The 23,170-nt window shown below is 38.5% G+C and overlaps 2 protein-coding genes across 7 annotated transcripts in view; one reads left to right on the forward strand and one right to left on the reverse strand.

Moving 5' to 3' along the window:
• The window catches only part of FAM170A (family with sequence similarity 170 member A), a 33,651-nt gene extending 27,461 nt beyond the window's left edge, over positions 1 to 6,190 (forward strand). For 4 of the 6 annotated variants that reach the window (XM_065546673.2, XM_073994094.1, XM_065546676.2 and 1 more), the window contains one exon: positions 487 to 607. Coding sequence is in view for 2 of the 6 variants with exons in the window: in XM_073994094.1 (XP_073850195.1) it covers positions 487 to 511 (25 nt within the window). In the remaining 4 variants the exon portion in view is untranslated. Of the gene's footprint in view, positions 1 to 486; positions 608 to 2,744 lie in introns of those variants that run through there. The other 2 variants (XM_065546674.1, XM_073994095.1) reach the window with 1 other exon arrangement.
• Positions 6,191 to 17,747: 11,557 nt separating this feature from the next.
• LOC102142382 (tubulin alpha chain-like) lies at positions 17,748 to 20,118 on the reverse strand. The gene is given in 2 exon segments (XM_073993201.1): positions 17,748 to 18,283; positions 20,095 to 20,118. Coding segments are annotated over 2 exon segments (504 nt in total). The 3' UTR covers positions 17,748 to 17,803.
• Positions 20,119 to 23,170: the final 3,052 nt, after the last annotated feature.

A 23,170-nucleotide genomic window follows, 5' to 3' on the forward strand; every position in this document is an offset into this window, starting at 1 on the left:
CCTGGTGCTTCTGGGGGAATTGCCCTCCATTTGCTTAGACGATAAGGTGAAGAGCATTGACTGGGAACTTTCTCAATGTCTCCATGATTGTCCTCAATTCTAAGAGGAAGTACTGCAGCTCTTCAAGGCAGAGAAAACTCAGTTTAACCTCAAGGGCCAGGATTGGCCTGAAAGGACAGGCTGCCAGCAAGATCAGAGGTGTGGAGTCTGAGAGCCTTTGGCCTGAGCTGGGACCTCACCTCAGCCCATGAATATAGCCCTTGAGGAAAAGGGGAATTTGGAGAGGTAACATCATCCTCATGAGATACCAAGAGACCTGGAAATGTTTCAGAACCTTCATTTTGCTGCATTTGATCTGGAAACGAACTCACTGTGGGGGTGCATGACTCTGAGCTTTAAAACAAAGGTGAAGGGTAACTGACTAGTGATGCTTATATTGTTTCTTGCCTCTTCCTGTTCTGCCTCAATTGTTTTCTTCACTTTCAGGGAGAAGAAAGAGCCATGGAGATAGTAGCAGACAGACTGCCCAAGGTATGAAGGAGATGAGGGACCAGCACTCAGTCTAACATGTAAACATCATATGTAATAAAGGTTATGTTTCAAACCTTCCCTGGATATATTATTTAATTAACAAATTAATCTATCTATCTATTCATCATTTTCTTTTTTTTTTCTTTTTCTTTTTCTTCTTCTTCTTCTTTTTTTTTTTTTTTTGAGATGGAGTTTCACTTTTGTTGCCCAGGCTGGAGTGCAATGGCATGATCTCGGCTCACTGCAACCTCTGCCTCCTGAGTTCAAGTGATTCTCCTGCCTCAGCCTCCCAAGTAGCTGGGATTACAGGCACGTGCCAACACACACAGCTAATTTTGTATTTTTTTTAGTAGAGACGAAGTTTCACCATGTTGGTCAGGCTCGTCTCGAACTCCTGGGCTCAAGCGATCCACCCGCCTGGGCCTCCCAAAGTGCTGGGATTGCAGGCGTGAGCCACGGCGCCCAGCCCTATTCATTATTTTCGTCTATCTATCTAGTGGTTTGTGAACGAAGTTTTACACCAGCACTAAAGATATCTACCAGCCTTTTCCAGAGGCAGCAATACCCAAACTCCTGGGATTGATTAGGCTTCTGTGTGACAGTTTTTTCAAGGCTGGATGCCACATTTCACATGAGACCATGACAAACTCCACTACACACCTATGTTTCCATCATCCTGCTTTATTAAGCTTAGCACTTTTCTACATTTACTTCAGATGGCTTTGAAGTAAAAATGATTACAAATACAGCCGTAGTCCCCTGTTCCATTGCCTTTCATATGGATTTGGAGTATTTTTTAATACTTCTGTGCGTGTTTTATACTATTATATAAATATATAAAATGTTTTGAATATCTTGAAAGTTTCACATACCATTGTACTTCGTTATTACTTTGCAACTTGTTTTTATTAAAAAGCAGGTTTTTAAGATTATCCATTGTCATACACATATCTGTAGTTAACTAATTTTTACTACTGTATTATAGTTCATTCTATCAATATGCCAACTTTTAATTTATTTTCTTTTTGATGAAATTTTAGTTGCATCCAAATTTCCTCTATTACCATAGAGTGTGAGTCTCTCTCTAGGATGTATACCCAGACATCCATTGCTGTGCTGAAGTATATAGATATTTCAGTTTAGTAGTAATTGTCATTGTGTATTTCTTCCTTTGTTCAAGTACTTTCTTTCTTTCTTTGTTCTTCAATAATGATTAATGCTCTTCTCCACAAATGTTATATACAATTTTTATTCGATGCGGTCCAAGGTATCTTTTGTTTTCAGTCTCCTTAGATGGCATATTTTTTCTATTATAGTTTAGAATTGGTTATTACTGATGCATATTTTAAATTTTCATTTCACATCTAGCCACCTTTTTGAAATTGTTTAGGTGTATTTCTGTATAGTATTCCGTATTTTTCTATATTCAATCATATTAAATACAAATAAAAAGAATTAGTTTTTTCCTTTTTATTTCTAGACAGCACTTTTATTTTTCTTCTGTTACTAAACAGGCTAGGACCTCTGATATAATATAAAAGAATAGTGACCATAAAAATAACCTAATTTTTTTAAAAAGGTGAGAATGATTGTTGAATTTTATGTGGGTTTGATGCATCTATTCAGATGATTTCGTTCCTTTAGTTGTTAATTTTGTGTAATGCATCATAGGGTTTTGGATGAGGAACGATCCTGGCCTCTCTGAAATAAACCTCATTTTACCATTATTGTTTGATTTTACTGAATTGTTGAATTCACTTTGCTATTAAGAAATTTAGGATTTTTATGACAAAAATAAAATCAGAGTATAATTTTTTTTCTTACATTATCCTCGTCCATTAAAAAAAAAAAACAAAATTAGCTATCTCCTATGCCATGATTTTTTTCCTCTCATCCCTGAAAGAGCTTCTGTGGAATGGGGGTTCACTTAATCCTTTTTTTTAAATTTAATTTTAAGTTCCAGGATACATGTGCAGGATGTGCAGATTTGTTACATAGGTAAACGTGTGCCATGGTGGTTTGCTGCACCTATCAACCTATCACCTAGGTATGAAGCCCTGCATGCATTATCCTAGTTCAACTGATTAGTGTTGCCAGAGATTTGTTATTTTAATAATTGAAAATGAAATCTTTTAGTAGTGTTGATATTTTGTATTATTTTCTTTTTTAGATTTTCTAATCATGCCTTTGTTATTTCTTTCCTTCTTTTATAGGTTTACTCAATGTTTTCTTTTTCCAGCATCTATTGAACAATTAACTTACTGATTTTTAATCATTCTTCTTTTTAAATAAATGCATATGAAGCTATGCAAATTTTCTGAAATACCATTTTAGTAGTATTCTGCAAGTTTTGTGTTATACTTTCATTGTTGTTTATTTCTAAATGTTTTATAATTTCTATTCTGATATTGTCTTTAATCTGTGAATCACATAGGAATACATCTTAAAGTTGCTAAAGTTTTATTGTAACATGGTACATAATCGATTTAAAAAGTGTTTCATATGTACTTGAAAATAATGTGTATTCTCTATTGGATTCAAGTTCATATGCATATCTGTTAATCAGTCTCCTTTATTTTATTCAAATATTTTTTATCCTTTCTATTTTCAAGTCCGATCTTCCAGTTTCTGGTATAGCCTGAAATATTTTACAATGATTGTGAACTTGTCAATTTCTCCTTATATTTGTACAGAGTTAGCTCATATATTTTGAAACTATATTACAAGTCGCGTGAAAATTAATGTTTTGTACTTTTTTTGGTGGATTTTCTTATTGTCAAATATTTCCCCGCACTTTTTCTCTATTAATTCCTTTCTTGCTTTAAATTCCATTTAGTCTGCTTTAATATGCTTTTTGTCTAAGAACTGTTTTGCTGTATTTACAATATTCAATCTGCTTTTTAGTAAGTGAGTTTATTTCAAAGACTGAGAGGTTCGGAATGATTTCTACCTCTTCATCTGTGTTTTTCATTTACCATCTTTGGTAGATCATGTTCTAATATCACTCTTTGCTTCCTGCTAGCTGAACTCTGATTTTGTTCAGGTTTTGAGCTTTACTGGGCACAGCCCCAGGAGATGAATCTTGATTTATTGAAGCTGGTCATATTGGTTCATTCCACTTTTCTAGTGATTGATTTTTACCAAATAAGTAGTAAGGGGAAGTTTGCTGGGGACCATTTGGCAGAGGTTTTCCTCTTTGATAAAAAGGGAGTGACTCACGGTGAAAAACCCTGACCCCTTCCTTCTTGTCTTTGAAGGTAGGTGTTGGAAGGTGTAATGCCTGCAGGTATGACAACTGTCTTTCAAACATGAGGGGATAGCCAAAAGAATTACAGCAAGTCCTACTCAGGGACCTGTAGTCATCGAGTCAGCTACCTCTCAAATGTGAACTTTATGAAACAGTGATGTCATGATTGTTGAAGATGCTTTTAGTTGGGCACACCATACTGATGTGCCATCTGGGACTGTCGCACTGCGGTATGCCCATAAAATCTGTATTTGTTTTCCTCCTGAGCATTTACATAAAGCATATTTCCTATTCTCTTTTACAGTTAGGTGGGGCCATGCAGCAGAACTTTCTGATAGAATATGGTAGAAGAGATAAATGCCACACTTCCAGGCATGTCCCCTGCCACCCAAATCTTCCACATAATCTTCCAAGTCTTCTCTCTTCTCCTTTTTGCTGGAGTACAAGGAGCATTTCGGTTTCTGAAAGGTGGAGAGTTCACAGGGAGGATCTAATATAGTTCTTGCTTCTTCTGCAGGCATAAAATGCTTAATGGAATGGGTTCCAAACCAGCTGCAGGCAGAGTTCTCTAAGTTTCTCCAAGTGTCTGTGATTGGGAGTGGTGGCTGGAGTGCAGGTCAAGTGCAGGCTGGCTAGTCTGTAGATACTGATTGTCTTCCTGGACATATAGTCTTTAAAGTAGTTTTTCTTGTCCCTGGCCATGCTAACCTTTCTCCCTCAACACTTTTCTCCCTTTCTCTGACCTTCCGGTACAGGGAAATCTTTCTATAATTGAGGTGAGATTTATTGTTTGTTCACAGGAGTCTTTACTGTTCTCCTGTGGTTTCTGCTTTTGACATTCCATAGCCAATAATTTTCCTTTTTTTCTCCTTTGTTTCTGCTGGGTCTTTATCTTCCTAACACAATGAACTTGAAGTGCTTAGCTGACTGAATGGGGAAAAATCCAGCAGCAAAGAGAAGTGATAAAAAACTTTTCAGTTAATTTTTCAAAGTATCATCCAGCTATATATTTTTAAATTTTAGGAGCAATATGGAAATATTATCATCATAAAATACAAATGATATTAAAGTAATCAATGTATAAAAATAAAATTAAAGTCCCCTTCAAATTATCCCTACTGTCCTCCCAAGCCTACTTCTTTTTGCAGAGATTTTGATTATTAGTTGTTTGGTTTCAAGATCTTAGGTCCATGTATTTACATATATAGCCGTTTTATATGATATATGTAGCTTTACAAAGAGTTTTGATTCATAGATTCTATCATACTATGTGTAATCTAAATCAACATTTTTGTTGAAGATCTTTTAATGCCTTTAATGTAGACATTTAACATGAAATCTTTAATATAGACTCATCCCATTTTTTAAGCAAGTGTAATTTATTTACTTCCAGTGACAAATCATAATATAATTAACTATCCTGTCATTGATGGACATTTTGAGAAAGGTGTTCCTTTCTCCTGCAGTTGGCTCTCGACTTTGTTAACCAGATTGCATTTCTCCTAAGTATTCAATGGTTATCACTACTGTGTAACAAAATACTTTAAATGGTCTGCAGTTTCCCTATGGATTAGTAAAATTTTAAACTCTGCACTTCAATTCTCTCTCAGTATCTGGAATTTTGTTAGCTATTTCTTCACTTAAGGTTGAGTAATTACATAATTTATATAATTACCTTCTCCCTCCAAGGTAATAATTTTGACTGTGTCTTGTGAATTACTGGAAAATGCTAGTCTTGCAGTCAGGACATTGGGCCCTTGATCAAGGAACTTAACTTCTCTGGCCTTGGCTTTGTGTGTTATCAAAAGGTTTGGGCTAGCTTACATTTAGAATGCTGTGTGTCTTTGAATCCCCCTCGCTTAATTGTCTGCTATTTGAGAAAAGAGTGTTTTCTCATAAAGCCTGAGCATCATAATAGTTAACATTTATTGTTGTTTTTAACCTTGAATTGGGCAGAATTTAAACATACATAGTTTTTTAGTTATACGTTATGTTACATATATTTTTAGCTCTAAATACTTTATATAGCCCTTGGTACTATTTTAAATAGCATTGTATTTTCCCTTACATTTTCTGATTTGCTATTTCTATTGTAGAGGGACTTGATTGGTTTTTAAATTTTTGATCTTGTAACCCTCTGCCTTGGTGAACTATATTATTATTAGTTTTTACTATTTTACCTGTGGATTATTTTGGATTTCCTAGATGAATGATGATATCAAATGTAAATAATGTATTCCATGAAGAACTTTAGTTCATTATAATGCATCTTATATACTTTTAAAACTCATAATAACTGTTTTTCATAAATTTTATGACTGCCCCCCCTGCACAGAGGTAACTAATATCAAAGATCTGCATATATCCAGTCCATGTTTTAATTATTTTCTTGCATGTATATATCCATAGCAATATTTATAATTCATGTGAATATTTATTTACATGATTGTTATAACATTATAAAATGTATTTTGTTTCAATCAACATGTTTTCAAGATTTATCCGGTTCCATCATATGGATCAAGATCCATTTAACAATTTGATACTATTCCATCAAATGCATGTAAACTAATTTATTTTCCATTCAAATATTACTGAACAATTGAATTGTTTCCATTACTTCTCTGGAACAAACAGGATTTAATAGAACATTGTGTAGACTTCTCCTGAGACTCAGAAAGCATCAGGCTGTTTGAAGGATTGCTGCTTGCCTTTAGCCCCCTTCCACAGGCCTCCTCCAGTAAGACACTTGAAGCATGGACAACATTTGTCAGGAATTTGAAGCACAGATGAAAGGAAAATTCTCTCACATTGGGAGATCTAAGCCACTGCCCAGAAGGTAACAGGTTAATTTTAGGCATCCTGTTGCACTCTAGGGAGAATCTGTGCTGGCCTGCACCTCCGTCCTTCTGCCTCTCCTCAAAACAAATGTGGAGAAAAGGAGAATCCAAATACCATGAGCAGACAAAGGGAGTGATCTTGGGAGCTGAAGCTGTTACTGAGAATGGAGTATGAGGGCACTGTACAACCAGATGGCCCGGCCCTGCCTACTGAGAACTTCTTTCCAAGGAATGCTAGTGATTAAGGTGGTGCCTGACACATGCAGCTGACATGGCCCACATTGTCACAGAAATCTGCTGCTTTATGAGTATCTCTTCTTGTTCATACACTCTTGTTTCCCATTATTTGGTCACTGCCTTTTGTACTTCACTAATGTGAATCATGATAGCTAGAGGACCGGGCACATGAATGACCCTTCTTACTAGGCAGCATTAGTCCATAGCTTGACGGTGAGGGAGGAGGTCAAACTAAACTCAAGAAGGAAAGATGGTGTTGAAGAGATGATCTCAGAGCTGGGTATATTTTCTCAAAAGCTGATGAATGATCGATAGCTCCTGGGCTGCAAGTGTTTCCTGGAGACCTCCTGGCCATGGGGCTGGGTTCACTCAGTGAAGGAACCAGGTACCCCCTTTATTTCATTCCTTGCTCCTGCTTGTCCTTCTGCCAGCTTATCTGCTTTTGATACACACTCTGCAAGACTGAATTTCTCCTGAAACCACTTTCTACTTGTTATTCTAGTCTTATGAGCATTTATTGTCCCTTTCCAGTCTTCCCCTAAAATGCCACTGCAGGGAATTTATAATTTGATGATCATACTTCTTAACATATTCTCAGCAATTTCTGATAAATTTTATCTTCTTTATGCCATAGTATTTGCACATCAAGAATACTTATACCAACTCTGCAGCTGCAGGTTAACCCATGAGGAATCTTGTCTTTTTCTCTCTTTTGACAAACCCTTTCCATCTTTCAAGGTCCTTTGCTTGACTGTCTCCTACCCTGACTCTTTTTTTTTTTTAAAGTTTATTTTTTGCTATTTCAGTAAACTTTCAATCTCCTTCTCTAATTTCCTCACAAGCATGTAGAATTTATTTCTTGCAAATTAAAGGATGTTTGGTTGTTGAAAAGGGATAACCTCTCGGGTGTTCTTGCAAGTATGGAAGCTTCCCTGTCTGGCAATCCTTTGAAGCAGGCCCCATGGAGACTTGCAGTTGAGTTCCAAACCTTCTAAGAACAAAACTCACACCAAGAATATGTCTCAGCAAATTAGAGTCCCTGGACGACTTCCTAAGCTCAGCTTTGAATTTACATCCAATTAAGATAATTTAGGTAAAAATCATGGGGCTATATGTGTCCTGAAATCCGCTTAAATAGAATAAGAACAACAAAAATATCCCAAAATTGGAAGAAAATTGCACTTAAAATAAAATTAGGGAATAGTCCCATTTCACAAATTATGAAGAATATCTGCTATACATGATAAAGTTTCCCTATTTTTAATCTGGCCAAGGAGTGTGTGTGTGTGTGTGTGTGTGTGTGTGTGGTTGTGGTTGTGGTACAGTGAGGGTGGAGGTGAAGCTGAAAGGGCCCTTTGATCTCTAGTTACTTATCCAGATAGGTACAGGGGAGATCCCCATTGCCTACAAGGCTACATCAGACCTAAAGATTCCTGCTGTTCCCGGTAGGCTTTTTGGAGCAAGATGGAATGCAGAGGCCTGGGGTTCCCTTCCTGTCTCTCAGTTAACATGCCACTCTGGGATTTCCCGGCCTTATCATGGTGCTGCCAAGAATCTGATCTGAGTACCCTGCTGCTCTGGGTCCCCAGATCCTTCTCTTCTCATTCCTGGGGAATATTTGTACAAGTCTCTTGGCCATGCCCTTCCTCTCCGAGGCATTCTACTTATTCTTCAAAACTGTAAAGCTTCCTATTTTTCAACAGTTGTTTTGATGGCTCATTAAACCTAGGGCTAAAATCACTGTCAATAGGTAAACTAGTTTATCCTTTTTTAGAGGTCATGGGAGTTTGTCTTCAAACCTCTCTAATAAGGAGGGACATATAATAATAAAATTAGCTAGATATTACTGAGAACTGATCATGAACCAAGCGCTCTTCTAAGCATTTGTTTGACTCATGCAATCAGTCTGAAGAATGACTCTAGGAGGCAGATGCTATTTTCTCTTAGGATGAGCACCTTAGTGGTTTAAGGAAATGTGGGCACAACTCCTGGAACCATCTGAGAACTTTGTTCTTTTTCTGCAGCCTTGAATTCATCTGAGACCAGACCACACTAGTCTGAAGCATATGAAAGGGTGGATGAAGAATTTGTTCACGCCTGAAGTTACCGTACACTGTAGTCACATCAGCTACTAAGAAAAAATTCTAAGATCAGTGAAGTGCACCTGGTCCAGATAAGGCACATGATTTCAGACAGAAATTATGTGCAGAAAACCTCTGGCCTGGGGGAGTTCTGAGTTTGTTCTGTTTCTTCCCATGAAGTTTAGGTTCAGGGGATCCCCCTTCATACCATTATCACCCCTATAGGTGTTGGAGCCATCCACAACTCAGGGCTCATAAGTGTCCTGGCATAGTGGATGCAGAATAAGTTGGATGGGACACCCCTGAGTGTCATTCTTGCTGGGGAGTCACGGGTGAAGTGCTGGCTGCTGGAGATGCATGCTTGCGTGGGGGCAAGCAGAGTGTCTCAGGATGCTGCTCTGCACTCATTTGTGTGTCCTTTTCTGCCCGGCTCCCTTGTTCAGCCACCTCTGACCTTCCTCCTCCATCCTCAGCCCAGGGAGTCCCTATCTTCACAAGAGTAGGATATTTGCCTTATCTTCCCTTATCATATCCTTTCTCCAAAATGTTGTCATTGTGAGTTTTTCCCATATCCTTGACTCCTTTCTCGCCATTCATTTTTGTTCTGTCATCTCTTTCCTGCAGCCTGCTAACTCAATGGGGTGTTTCTTTCTATCCAAAGATGAAAGAAATATCAGCCATTAAAAACAAACAACAACAACAAAAACAACGAAAAACCAAAAAACAAATAAACAAAAAACACAGACATACCAGGAAAATTTCAAAACATTTATCCTGTCACATTTTAAAAAATCACACAACCAATATATAGAAAGTCTCAGTGTAAAAACTCAAATGATTTAAAAATTGATTAAAGCTTAATTTTTTTCCATACTCCTTCCCCAATTTATTTTAGTCCTCTATGTTAACCTCATTAACCATTTACTATGCTAACTTTCAGACATTTTCCTATGCATACATATAATTTTCTTTCTTCACATAGAGTGTGAACTAGGTCACCTCCAAAATGCTGTGATTCTGTGATTTGCTCTCTCTCACTGAGCCATCCACTGATAAAATAGTCCTTTTCATGAAGAAGTAATTCCAATAGCTAATAGTTAATATCTGCCAAGTGCTTGCTGTGTGTCAGGCACTCTTCTAGCTACTTTATATATACTGTATATGTTATATATACTTTATATTTGATAATATTACATATTATCACATGTAATTTTCACAACATCCTTATAAAATAGGTATAATTATTGACCCCATGTAACAGATAAGTGCAGATAAGTACAGACAATACACAGAGGTCAAGTGACTCCTCCAAGACGTAAGAGCAAGTCAAAATCCGTGACTTTAATTATTTTGCTCTATTGCCGCCATCTGGGAGATGATGGTTTTGCCACAAAAACTGTTAAAAATCATGTTAGATTTTTACATCTCTTAAGACAATCATGGTACTGTTATATGGAAGAGGTTAACTAAACTGACCCTTTATTTTATAAAACTCCATGTAGCTGGATGAAGGAAAACAGCTACAGATTCAGGGTTCCCACTACCCCCCTCCCCTTTTTATAGAAAATAGCTTCTTGTATGCAGTTCATATAATGTCAAGTCTAGGATGTAGTCCAAATACACAGGGAAAAATGGAGATACATAGAAAAGTACTTAAAGTTGGCAAGTACTAGGAGTATAATATTATCGGGGCCCAGGTGGAAATGCACGGAAAAAGCTTGCCTGGTTCCATTTCAGGCCTTTGGATATGCTCCACCAACTGCCATGGTCCCTGGGTCAGCTACTTGGCCCATTTGTTGATACAGTAGTATCCACAATTTGATAGAATCATAAGGACACCTTAAATTTAGTTAGCAGTTCTACATTCTTGATGCAATAATAGTTTCAGGGTGTGGGAGGACATCAAACTGTGGAAATATCACTGCAGAGATTTGCTTATTAAGTTAGTTTTCTTCCGTCTTCCTGGTACTTTTTGTTTTTTTTTGCTAAACACCAGGGGTTTTGCCTTCATTTTTCAGATACATGTTTTTCCTTTGTCTAATGAACTTTTGAATACTTTTCGATAAGATATTAAGGTTGGAAAAAATAACCATGTCTTTCAAATAAGAAAGATAGTGATAATGATAAGTATATAAAGCCCTAAAACTGAAGATATTCATTATAGTCTGTTAACTGGAATGAAAAGCTCATGCTTACTAATTCAGAGTCTATAAATAAAAGCCAAGGATTATTTGGGGCATCTTTGGGGTCCTTATTCCTGATCCTGGTGAGCCTCCACCATTTCCAATGAGTAGGGTTGACACATAAAATACAGGCTGCTTAGTTAAATTTGAGTGCCAGAAAAATAATGAGTCCATTTTTAGTCTAAGTATGCCTAAGTATTATGTAGGATATACTTATATTAAAATAATTATCTGTTGCTTACCTGAAATTCAAATTTAACTGGGTGTCATATAAATCTGGCAGCCTACTGATGGACCACAGTAGAGGCAGCTAAGGGAAGGTACAAATAGTCACAAGTTGCTTGAGTTCTGGCAACAATGTGAAATCTTGGCTGCAAGTACTTCCTTGGGCTTCCCTGAGTTAAGGTGACCTTCCTGACCTTCCTCTTAAGAGCTTTCTAGTAAGTCTGGAAGCCCGTATCTAAGGGGGAGCCCTAAAGTGACTCTCACCCTCATGACTTTGTTTCCAGTTCAAAATGGAATCTTCCTAAATATAGCTGCATGTGGCCAAGAAAAGATGATGAGGTTTGTGAAACAGGGATGAACACAGCTTTGACACCTATGTGGTTTTTCCGTCTTAGGAGATTTAATGGGATTGATATGAAAGATTCTAGGTCCCTAGATAGAGAGAAAAAGTCCTATTATACATCTAGATGCATGATCAGGCTCTAGTGGGTCAAAGCACACAGACGGATGCAAGCTTAGATGTTTGTAGGGACAAGGTACAGACCTGAGTTTCAAGATGGGAACAGGTACAGACCTGAGTTTCAAGATCACCTTTTATGGCCTGTGGAAACAACAATGAACTACACAGTTTCCAGAAGGGAAATCACAGAGGAGATCTTGGCTTCATCACATGTAGACTCTTATATTTTGTTCTGTCTAGATGGTGTTTCAAAGACGGAGTTTGTTTACAACTTTGGAGGTCCAGGAAATTCTCTGATATACTCTTTGGATTCTCACTTTCTGAGAAAAAGCAGGGCTGAGGCTATAGAAAAGACATGAATTGTCTGGGCTGACAATGGCACTGCCCAGACCCTGAAAATGTTATGCTGCTCCTGGTACAATGCAAAGGGATTTTCATCTGTTTTGTTCCCTTTCATGGAACAAATATCTGATATTTATGTAACATTGGTATTACAGGAGCCAAGGACAGCAAATTATTAGGGATAATTTGGACCATAGTAGAGGCAGCTAAGGGAAGGTACAAACTGGTTTTTGAATAGTCACAAGTTGCTTGAGGAGTTCTGGGCACAATGTGAATAGGGATGTGTGGAATGGGAAGAATGTTGCTGGAAATTCACAAATGGCACACGAAGAGGGATGGTACTGGGCTGTGATTTGGGTTGCAGGTTAGGGAGTGAGGAATAGCATTAGGGATTGGCCAGCTTGTCATTCATTCATCTGTTCCTAGGTATTTATTGAGTTACTGTCATGTGTTAGGTAGTATTCTGGGTTTTGAGATACAACAGTGAAGAAAACGAATTATCAGGCTTTAAGGAGCTTATAGTTCAGTCAGAGAGTCTGATAAATAAATAGGCAATGACGATGTAGGAGATAGAAGAGGTAAGTGCAAACTGTGGAGGCAAACAGGAGCATCAGCTAATTAAGTCTAGTTGTTGGGGTAGGGAATGGGGGACCCAGGAAAGACTCTCAGCAGAAGTGACATTGGAGTTCTGCAGGGTGACTAAGAATTTTCCAGGACTTTCCCAGGCAAAGATGGAGAAATGGAAAAGTTTTGGGCAGAAGGAAAGTCTGTACAGAATCTCTAAGATGAAGAGAATGTGCACTTTCTTCAGTATGGTTGGGCATAAAATTCAAGGGAGAGAGTGACTGGGAAGGGAGACAGAGCTCTGTTGACTGTGTTAACAAGTTTGGACTTGTTCTATGGGCTAATAAGCAGAAAAGTGACTTCATCAGATGTGTTTTAGAGAAGTCACTAAGGTACCTGGGTATGGAGTGGATTTAACTGAGCATCAGCCAACATGGAGTAAGCTCAAATTCTTCTGTGTGTGGACCAGTGTCCCATACGGGACTAGGTAGGTCACTGGGGCTAAGGTGGAGGGTAGGGGACAGTGAGTTTCGTTTTTTTGTTTTTCTGTTTCTTACATGAGGCTGCACCACCACATTGATTCCACTAAGAGTAACATGCTCAGTAAATTTCCTAATTCTGCAAGGCAGATCTTTCTTTGCATTATTCTAAATTACCTTAGGATCCAAAAGGGCAATCACTATAAAAAAAGGATCTGGTGGCTGGGCGCAGTGGCTCATGCCTGTAATCCCAGCATTTTGGGAGACCGAAGCAGGTGGATCAGGAGGTCAGGAGTTCAAGACCAGCCTGGCCAACATGGTGAAACCCTGTCTCTACTAAAAATACAAAAATTAGCCAGGTGTGGTGGCAGGCACCTGTAATTCCAGCTACTTGGGAGGCTGAGGCAGGAGAATCGCTTGAACCTGGGAGGCAGAGGTTGCAGTGAGCTGAGAGTGCAGTGCAGTGAGCACTCCAGCCTGGGTGACAGAGTGAGACTCCGTCTCAAAAAAAAAAAAGGAAAAAGAAAAAGGGTCTTGTACATGTAGTAGCCTGTTGGGGTGATCAGGTCCCAACACCAGGTCGTGGGGGTGACGAAGTCTGGCGGAGTCAAAGGAATGAGCAAAGAGAGTTTGAGAGAGAAAGTGAGTCCAGGCAGCCAACGCGAGTATGAAGGCTGTGAAGGCCCCGAGCTCTGGAAGCCCAGACTATTTATTGGTGATCAAACAAAGAAACAGGTGGTGAGAATGTGGTGGTCAAAAGGGCAAGCGCATGATCTACAGCTGTGATGGTTTAGCATTTCTTTTGAAGCACATGGAACATATTCTGCTACTGGAGATAATGGGGAGCATGTTCTTCTAGTTTAAGTTAGAAACAAGGAACCAGCAAGTCTGGACTCATTCCAGGGACCACGAGAGGTTTTATGCCCTGAGCCCTGGGCATTATGTCAGACATGCAAGACCTGCCTCAACTTTTTTCCCAACACTCAGCTTTTTCCCAACAGTAGCCAAGTGAAAATAACAACTGATGGAAAAAAATGAAATTTAAGGAATTCTGGGGCAGGGACCTAGAAGTTGTAGCAGTAAGGGCCAAGACACTTGCAGAATTTCTAGCTTTATGACTCCTGGTCCTCTTTACCTTCTTTCTATCCCCACATGCTTGTGAGGATGAAAGGGTAATGACCTTTGATCATATTCCTTTTTATGGGCCCTTCCTACACATTCAGTAGCTTCTTTCTTTGTCATGAGAAAAAGATTTAATTAATGATCGTGATGATAAAATGAGTTGCACCGGCTGAGGCAATGTATGCCACATGTTGTAAGCAGTGGCAAATGTGGAGTAGTTGTAAATTTCTTCAAAAAAATTTCTCTAGTCCAAATCTGCACCAGCTCAGCATGCAGTGCTGCTCCCCTAGAACAGAGCAGGACAGGCCTCGTGGGCTCACCTCAAAGGAGGCAATGGAGTTTTGATTGGACCTCGCCACAGGTAACCAGTTTTTGCTTCAGAAGAAGTTATCAAAAAGCAAGAAAGCATCTCTCCTCTTCAAACTAGTTGCTGAATACATCACTTATTTAACACCCTCTCTTCTCCACCAAAGGCTGTGTGTGTGTGTGTGTGTGTGAGAGAGATCCAGATCTAGTCAAACATTTCAGAAGTAATGTTAAAATAAGAAATGAATTCTCTATATGAATGAATTTCAATACATTTTCGTGTATAGACTGGTCTAAGTCTCTTGGCTTTCTAAAATATTTACCTTGTTTTTATTTTAAGAGAAGAAGACTTAGGCCTACCTTGGGGGAGGGAGCCACTCCTGGAAGACTCTTTAGCTTCACTTTTGAGGAAGGTTAAATATTCCTGTGGAATGAATTCCAGGATGTGAAGGAAGCCTCCAGTCACATTGATAAAAGATCTTCAGTTCTGTCAAGCACAGACTTAGGAAAGGTTTCCTTTTCTCCATATGTGTGCGTGTGTGTGTGTGTACGTGTGTATGTGCACACACACCTATGCATGCACACCTATGTCTACATTTAGATTAACGCTGAATTGTGTTTCACAACCAAGGTGCAAGAAGGAAGACTAATCACGGCAGACACCCCCACTGCCTCCCTGCCACCCTGCGTGGTTTGAAAGTAACAAAATTCCCTTAAAGGTAATGTGCTACTTATCTTCCTGTCAGTCATCCAGTACCATTTATAAATTCTAGAGGGTTAGTGTTAGTAAAACCCTCTTGCTTTCTATTCCTGAGCATGTTTCATCATTATACATTCTGATCTTGGAAATGTAATCTTTAACAAGGTACCAATGTCTGTGAAATGTCACTCCAACAAAGGATATCAGTATTCTCCATGGCTTTTGTTGTATTAGGATTTGACCTTCATTGCTAATTGTTGGTCTGTCTTCCTCACTTACAGCTTATTTGAATGTACATTTCTTCTATCTGTTACCACTTCAAAGCTTTTGTCTAGAAATTAGACTGGTAAAAGAGCATAGAAGGGTTTCCCCCTATGATATCCTTTTCCTTTGATACAAGTAATTGAAAATTGGGTATGATCGCATAAGAGGACTTAAAGTTTGAAAGTTTTAAGAAAGATTTGGAAATCAGGAGTAAGAGAGAACAAATGCACATGAGTATAAAATATTATTTTGCCCAAAATGCTACTTAAAATGGATTTGAATTTAGGTTTATTATAGAAGATGGTTACACATTAGGTCTTTGAGGTTCTAACATCCAGATGTTCTTTAAAAATCTATTTTAAAGTTCTAACTGGAGATTTAGAATAAAATTGCCAGAATGTGAAGAGGTAAAAGAAAAGTCAGATTGGAAGGATGCTACAAAAAATAAACTTCCCCATCAATGACTAGGCAGTGTGAATGGAAGTCAGATGGGAAAGGAAACAGATGTAGAGATGGTCTTGTAATTAATGGAGCTTGCAGCTCTTTAAAAATGTTAAACTTGGCTGGGTGTGGTGGCTCACGCCTGTAATCCCAACACTTTGGGAGGCTGACGTGGGCAGATCACTTGAGGTTGGGAGTTCAAGACCAGCCTGGCCAACATGGTGAAACCCCATCTCTACTAACAATACAATAAAAATTAGCTGGGCGCAGTGGCACAAGCCTGTTATCCCAGCTACTTGGGAGGCTGAGGCAGGAGAATCACTTGAACTCGGGAGGTGGAGGTTGTAGTGAGCTGAGATCACACCAGTGCACTCCAGCCTGGGTGACAGAGTGAGACTCTATCTCAAAAAAAAAAAAAAAAAAAAAGAAGAAAAAGAAACAGAGAAAGAAAAGTGCTAACTTGAAAGAGGCAGGTACAGAGCATGAAATGAGAGCTTCTCATAAAAGGTTTTATGAGAAATTTGGCCCATTTGGCAGGGCCACCAGGTGGGAAATTTCTTCATTTTTGGTACACAGGCTGTCGTTTCAAAGATATGAAGACACAGGTCTTTCTCTGAAGGTTGTGGATGGTCATATTCTTTAGATACAATTTCTAGAGCTTAGTGTATACTCATTCTAAGGAAAAGATTTCTCTCAATCTAAGGACCTAAGAAAGCAATGGGAGGCAGAAAGAGAACTTACTCTGGTTTGTTACTTCAGGAAATTTCTTAATCCCTCTAACCCTAACTTCCCCATCTGTAAATTGGTGATGATCATAATAGGGTTGCTGTGAACTTTAAATGAGATCATGGATATTGGTTGCTCAAAGAAATACCTGGCACATAGGAGCTGCGTAATAAATGGTAACCAGCAATTATTATTAAAATCATAGAGAGTAATTCATCTTAGGCTTTTGTCAAAAGAGACTTACTATCTTTGCTCAATTGCTTAGATGACTTGTGAACCCCTCTGAATTTGCACTTGGCATTTGTCTTCTATTGGCAACGCTTTCAGTGCCCCTCCAGTATCTCTTAGATCTTAGCTCTTTGGTGCACTCTGGCAGACTTCCACCTGGCACATGGTATCTGCCATCTTCCGGCCCAAGAGCTTCCATAAGCTATTGATGCCTGCTCTGTCTGTGTAGACAGCAGGGAGGAAGGGATGGGAGCTAAGAACTCTCCAGGAACAGCTCTTAACCAGGGACTGATGGGAGGGGTACACAAATGCCCTAGCTCCCTTCTCCTTCAAGTGGAATTTTCTGATTCCCAGAGTTTCTCTGTGGATTAACTCCAGTTGCCTATAATATTACCCAGTTAATAACAGACCCTTTAATGCTTTTTTTTCTCTTCTCTTTCTCACCATCTTACTCCCCTGTTGGATGTCCCCTACCCCATTTCTCACATTTAACTACTTGAACTAAGATGTTTATTACTGAGTTTGAGTCTGGGAGAAACCATATGAAGACATTTTCTTGAGGAAACAAAGTTGTCAAGTTGCTTTCTATTCATCTATTAATATCTATTAAATAATCTTTTAATAGATTGTTTTTTGTTTTTCTGTTTCTTATATGAGGCTAGACCATGCATTGATTTCACTAAGAGTAACATGCTTAGTGAGGTTTTTTTTGACAGTTAAAATGGAATTATTACTTTTATTGATAATTTAGGGGCATAATGGACATTTTCACAGAACAAAAATGAGACAGTCCCAAGACAATGGAGTATAAAAGTATAGCATACAGGTTAATACTCTTCACCCTCATCCTCTCCCTCAGCACTATCTGTTCCAACCTTCTCATAATCCTTTTCAAGGGCAGCCATGTCCTCACGGGCTTCAGAAAACTCTTCTTCCTCCATCCCCTCACCCACATACCAGTGAACAAAGGCATGCTTTGCATACATCAGGTCAAACTTGTGGTCCAGGTGAGCCTAGGCCTCAGCGACAACTGTGGTGTTGTTCAACATGCACACAACTTTCTGTACTTTGGCTAGGTCCCCACTAGGCACCACAGTGGGAGGCTGGTAGTTAATACCAACCCTGAAGCCAGTGGGGCAAAATTCCACCAACTGGATAGTACACTTGGTCTTGATGGTGGCAATGGCAGCAATGACGTCTTTGGGAACCATGTCACCATAGTACAACAGACAGCAAGCCATGTATTTACCATGGCAAGGGTCACATTTCATCAGCTGAATGGTTGGCTCAAAGCAAGCACTGGTGATCTTGCTAAAGTTATCTTTACGGTTAACTTACATTTCCCTATACACATTACTTACTTACAGTATTTTTAAAATAATTATACAGTGTAAAAGTGGTATAAAAAGCATAATGACTCTATTAATTTTATAATTAAATGTGTTCACTTTAAGCATGTAAGAGTAGGGATATGGTTTGGCTCTGTGTCCCCACCCAGATCTCATCTCAAAATTATAATCCTCACATGTCAAGAGAGAGATCTGGTGGGAAGTGATGGGATCCTAGGGATAGTTTCCCCCATGCTGTCCTATGATAGTGAGTTCTCATGAGATCTGATGGTTTTAAAAGTGGCCATTTCCCCTGCTCCTTCTGTGTCCTGCCACCGTGAGAAGATGTGCCTTGCTTCCCCTTTCCCCCACCAAGATGGTGTAAGTTTCCTGAGGCCTCCCCAGCCACATGGAACTGTGAGTCAATTAAACCTCCTTCCTTTATAAATTACCAGTCTTGGGCAGTTCTTTACAGCAGTGTGAAAACGGACTAACACAGTAGGTATCACTTATGTGAAATGCTAAGGGGTAAATAATCTAAGATAAACAGTTCCAATGTCATTTAATTCCAATGTCATGTACAGTCATGGAATCTTGCTGAATTCAATTGTCTGCAAACAGTAGTGATTGGTGACATAGGAATACTAGATTAAATTGATAGCTATTAACCAAGTTGAGAAGAATGGATATGAGAGGGCAATTGGCTGTCAGTTCATATTCTTTTACTACTTTATTATTTAAAAGGCAAAGTAAAAAGTGCAACTCTCTACCTTTCTCACTTTGTTCTCTTATTTGAGGAATAAAAGGAGTGAAAATGGAAGCAACGTATAAGTTCTTTCTTAGTAAAAAGCAGATTATCTTCTCAATACAACTTTAATTAGAAGGCTATACCTGCATAACTTAATAGGAGTAGCTTGATTTTGAATTTGGAGCCCATCTCTAGAAAGCAAATGAATAGAGACCAATAGGAAGGGACTGAAGGGGACAGGAAGGTTAAGGGCTCACCTGGAAACCATATCTAATCACAGCTTAATATCTTACAACTGCTTCTTTATCATAAATAGAAAAGCAAGGTCAGAAGCACCCCACATTTATAGTAAATGTTGATAACATTTTATCATCATGACACCTATTTTTCATTCTTTCTGAGGTAGGCAAAGTCCAAATTTCATGTCTTCCCAGGTTTACTTTTCTAGTTTCATGCATTGACTGCACATTTGATTTTGGGGAACTGTTCCCTCTGTGTGTCAGGTTGGCAAGAGGTAAGAAGTCTCTCACTAGTGATGCCTACTCATAGGATGGTTCTGCCTTCCAAATACACCTGGGACCATACATTCAGTGTTTTGTGTTTGCCTATCAGGATGGTTTGCAAATGATATCAGTGGTTGTATCTTCAAAAGAGCAGTTGTCAAACTCTTATTTTCCCAGCAATTGAATAATTTTTTCAGATATAATATTCTGTAGAATTCCAAAACATAATTATATATGAAAACACTGATTCAACAGACAGGTAGCTGAAAATGGTAGCAGCCTGCGGTATACTCTCACTGCACTCATTATTTATCCAGAAACATGAAAGAGACGGTAAGACATTTTCATTTCAAAATTTAATCACCAACAATATCTAACTGCTGCTTGTATTTCTCATAAACATCAAAGTCAGACAGGTAAGTACTAAAATTTGTAATTCAACAAAATGAAGACATGACCTGCTAGAAATTAAATTCTTATTGGAAAATCGACTATTACATGATAAGACTATGTTCCAAGCAGATTAGTCTGAATCTTACCTGGCGTAAATGTGGGAGGGTCATGTTATTGCATGACTGGGTTACTGATATGGGAAAAATGAGTTATATAAATCTTATAGAAGATACAGTTTACTGTGATAAGCTCAAAGGATGTGCACTTAGCAAATTATACCAAGAGATATCAGGCTGAGGGATATTCAAGGATCATGGATTCTCTATTCTCCTTGGTTCTCCCTATACAAAATTCTATCTGGTTGCAAGAAACCCAGATTAAGTCCTCTTCTAACCCTTTATAATTCAAATTTGTCACCCTGAAACTCCAGGATGATTTCATAACATGATTGCAAAATCCCATTAACCAACCCTGTAGTAACTTAGTCGCAGAGTTTTTTTTTTCACTTCACCACTAGCATCCTCTTGCTACACTGCCACAGATTATGTAATAATGACCAGGTGTTGTGCATGCTCACTATGGGCTGGCTTAGCAGATAGGCCTCAATAAAGCCATCCACATATGGGGGGACTTGCTTATACATCTGAAGAATGAGAGTAAATCAGGCACTGACTTTAAAAAAGAAAAAGACCAGGGCTAATATATATTTTCACTAAGAAATACTTAACAGATGGTCATTTATACACACAGATTTTTATAGAAGCTTTTTTTTTTTTTTTTTTTTTTTTTTTTGAGATGGATTTTCATCCTGTCATCCAGGCTAGAGTACAGTGGCATGATCTAGGCTCACTACTACCTCTGCCTCTTGGGTTCAAGCGATTCTTGTGTACCAGCCTCCTGAGTAGCTGGGACTACAGGCGCCCGCTACCATGCCTGGCTAATTTTTGTATTTTTAGTAGAGACGGGGTTTCACCATGTTGGTCAGGCAGGTCTTGAACTCCTGAGCTCAAGCAATCTGCCCTCTTCAGCCTCCCAAAGTGTTGGAATTACAGGCGTGAGCCACCATGCCTGGCCTATAGAAGCTTTATACTGAGATTTGCACACAAGAATGGTTTAATAAGGCAATACCTTGAAAGGATGTTCACCAAAATGTGTTAAAATCATGTCTATAATACATGTGAGTTAGTAATTTCTAGTATACTCCCAAAGTGTTAAAATATATTAAAATAAAAAATTTGGGTGAAATTATTTGTACGCAACATGCTCAACTATGCAGAATTTTAGAGCTTCTAGAAACAGCTTGAAAATAAATCCTAAACTGAGGTCTCTGACTTTGGGGGGCTGTTTGCAAATTGAATTTGGATTATTGCCATTTTACAAATGAAGAAAGAAAAAACAAACCTCTCCCTCTAAAAAAAAAAAAAAAAAAAAAAAAGGTCAAAGGAATTTCATTTGACCCAGTCATGATTACTCAGGAACTCAGTGGCAGAAATGAGAAGTGGAGCTGAGGTCTTCTGTGCTGAAGTCTAGGAATCGAATGAACTAAACTTCCAGTAAGTAGAGCCTAGCACTGAAGTTACAGATTAGAGCTGAATTATTGTAATTTGGTGTAAAACAAAATTCATTTCACTGAATTGGGAACAATTAATTGTTTAAAAATAATACTAAGATATAATTTCCTGTTACTTTGACTTTGTTCCTAATCCATGTCTGATGGCTTGGGAATGATAAATAATTGAAATGTAAAGCTATGTGTAGAAATAATCATTAGGCTTTGAAGACAGAACCAGTACTGGTAGAAATTGTAAGCCACTGTATTTGGCTATAAAATCATCCATAATAATCTTCTTAATAGATTTTGAGCCATCAGATAGATTATAAAGGGTTTGTAAAAAACCAAGTGTCATTTGCTTTTCCTGAAGAAATGCTAAATGCTAAAGCACATTCCCAGTAGATGATCATTTTACATGACCATCATTTAAAGAAATCCTTTTCCTCAAAGTAAAATTTAGAACAATCTAGTCTAGACTGAAGGTTTGGGTGGTTATTTGCATCTAATCTCATTCTCATGGAAAATTCTGAGCCACCCCCTCTCCCTATCATGGGGATTTAAGGGGTGGCTCAGGCAAGGTGCTCACGTTGGAAATGCATGACAAGGTTTCAGTTGTGGAGGAAGGCATGGGGTGAGTATTCATTAAAGCCATTTAGTTTGCTCACTCAAAAGATAAGTTGAAAGGATGGAAAAGGATCTAGAAATGGAAGACAAAGTCAATAGTGGAATTGAGACAATGTGAAAACAGGTGGACATGGAGCATAAAAGGGTCTCTTACCTTTATTGATTTTCCAGCATGTGATTTTATTAGTTTTGGAAGGTACGTATAAACATATGTTTATATATATGCAATCATTCTTTTCCTTTTACTGAAGATCCTTGATATCACTGATTAGGGTCAGTGATAGTGGATATAAATCAACAAAGGAACAGATCTCATAAACCAGTTCAATTAAAGAACATTAGTAACTAATAATCACATGAGAAGATAGGGCAGGTTTAGGCCATTGCATACAAACAGAGGTTACATTTTTAAAAATGTTAAGTTCCAGAATACATGTGCAGGATATGCAGGCTTGTTACATAAGTAAATGTGTGCCATGGTGGTTTGCTGCACCTGTTAACCCATCACCTAGGTATTAAGCCCTGCATGCATTAGCTATTTATCCTGATGCTCTCCCTTCCCCCACCCTCCCAACAGGCCTCAGTGTGTGTTGTTCCCATCCCTGTGTCCATGTATTCTCGCTGTTCAGCTCCCACTTATAAGTGTGAACATGTGGTGTTTGGTTTTCTGTACCTGTGTTAGTTTGCTGAGGATAATGGCTTCCAGCTCCATCCATGCCCCTGCAAAGGACATGATCTTGTTCCTTTTTATGGCTGCATAGTATTCTATGGTATATATGTACCACATTTTCCTTATCCAGCCTATCATTGATGGGCATTTGGGCTGTTTCCATGTCTTTGCTATTGTGAATAGTGCTGCAATGAACACAGGCATGCATGTATCTTTCTAATAGAACAATTTATTTTCCAAAGGAAACATTTTATATGAAAAATATACTATCCCTATAATATGTATTCGTACCCAGTGGGATAATTCTGGGAGTAAGACAGTGTAATGCAGTTTGTTGGGTTGTTGCAAGGCTTCTAATGTTCTGCTCCCAAACATG

The sequence above is a fragment of the Macaca fascicularis genome, chromosome 6 (genome assembly GCF_037993035.2).
Source record: "Macaca fascicularis isolate 582-1 chromosome 6, T2T-MFA8v1.1".
NCBI lineage: Eukaryota > Metazoa > Chordata > Mammalia > Primates > Cercopithecidae > Macaca > Macaca fascicularis.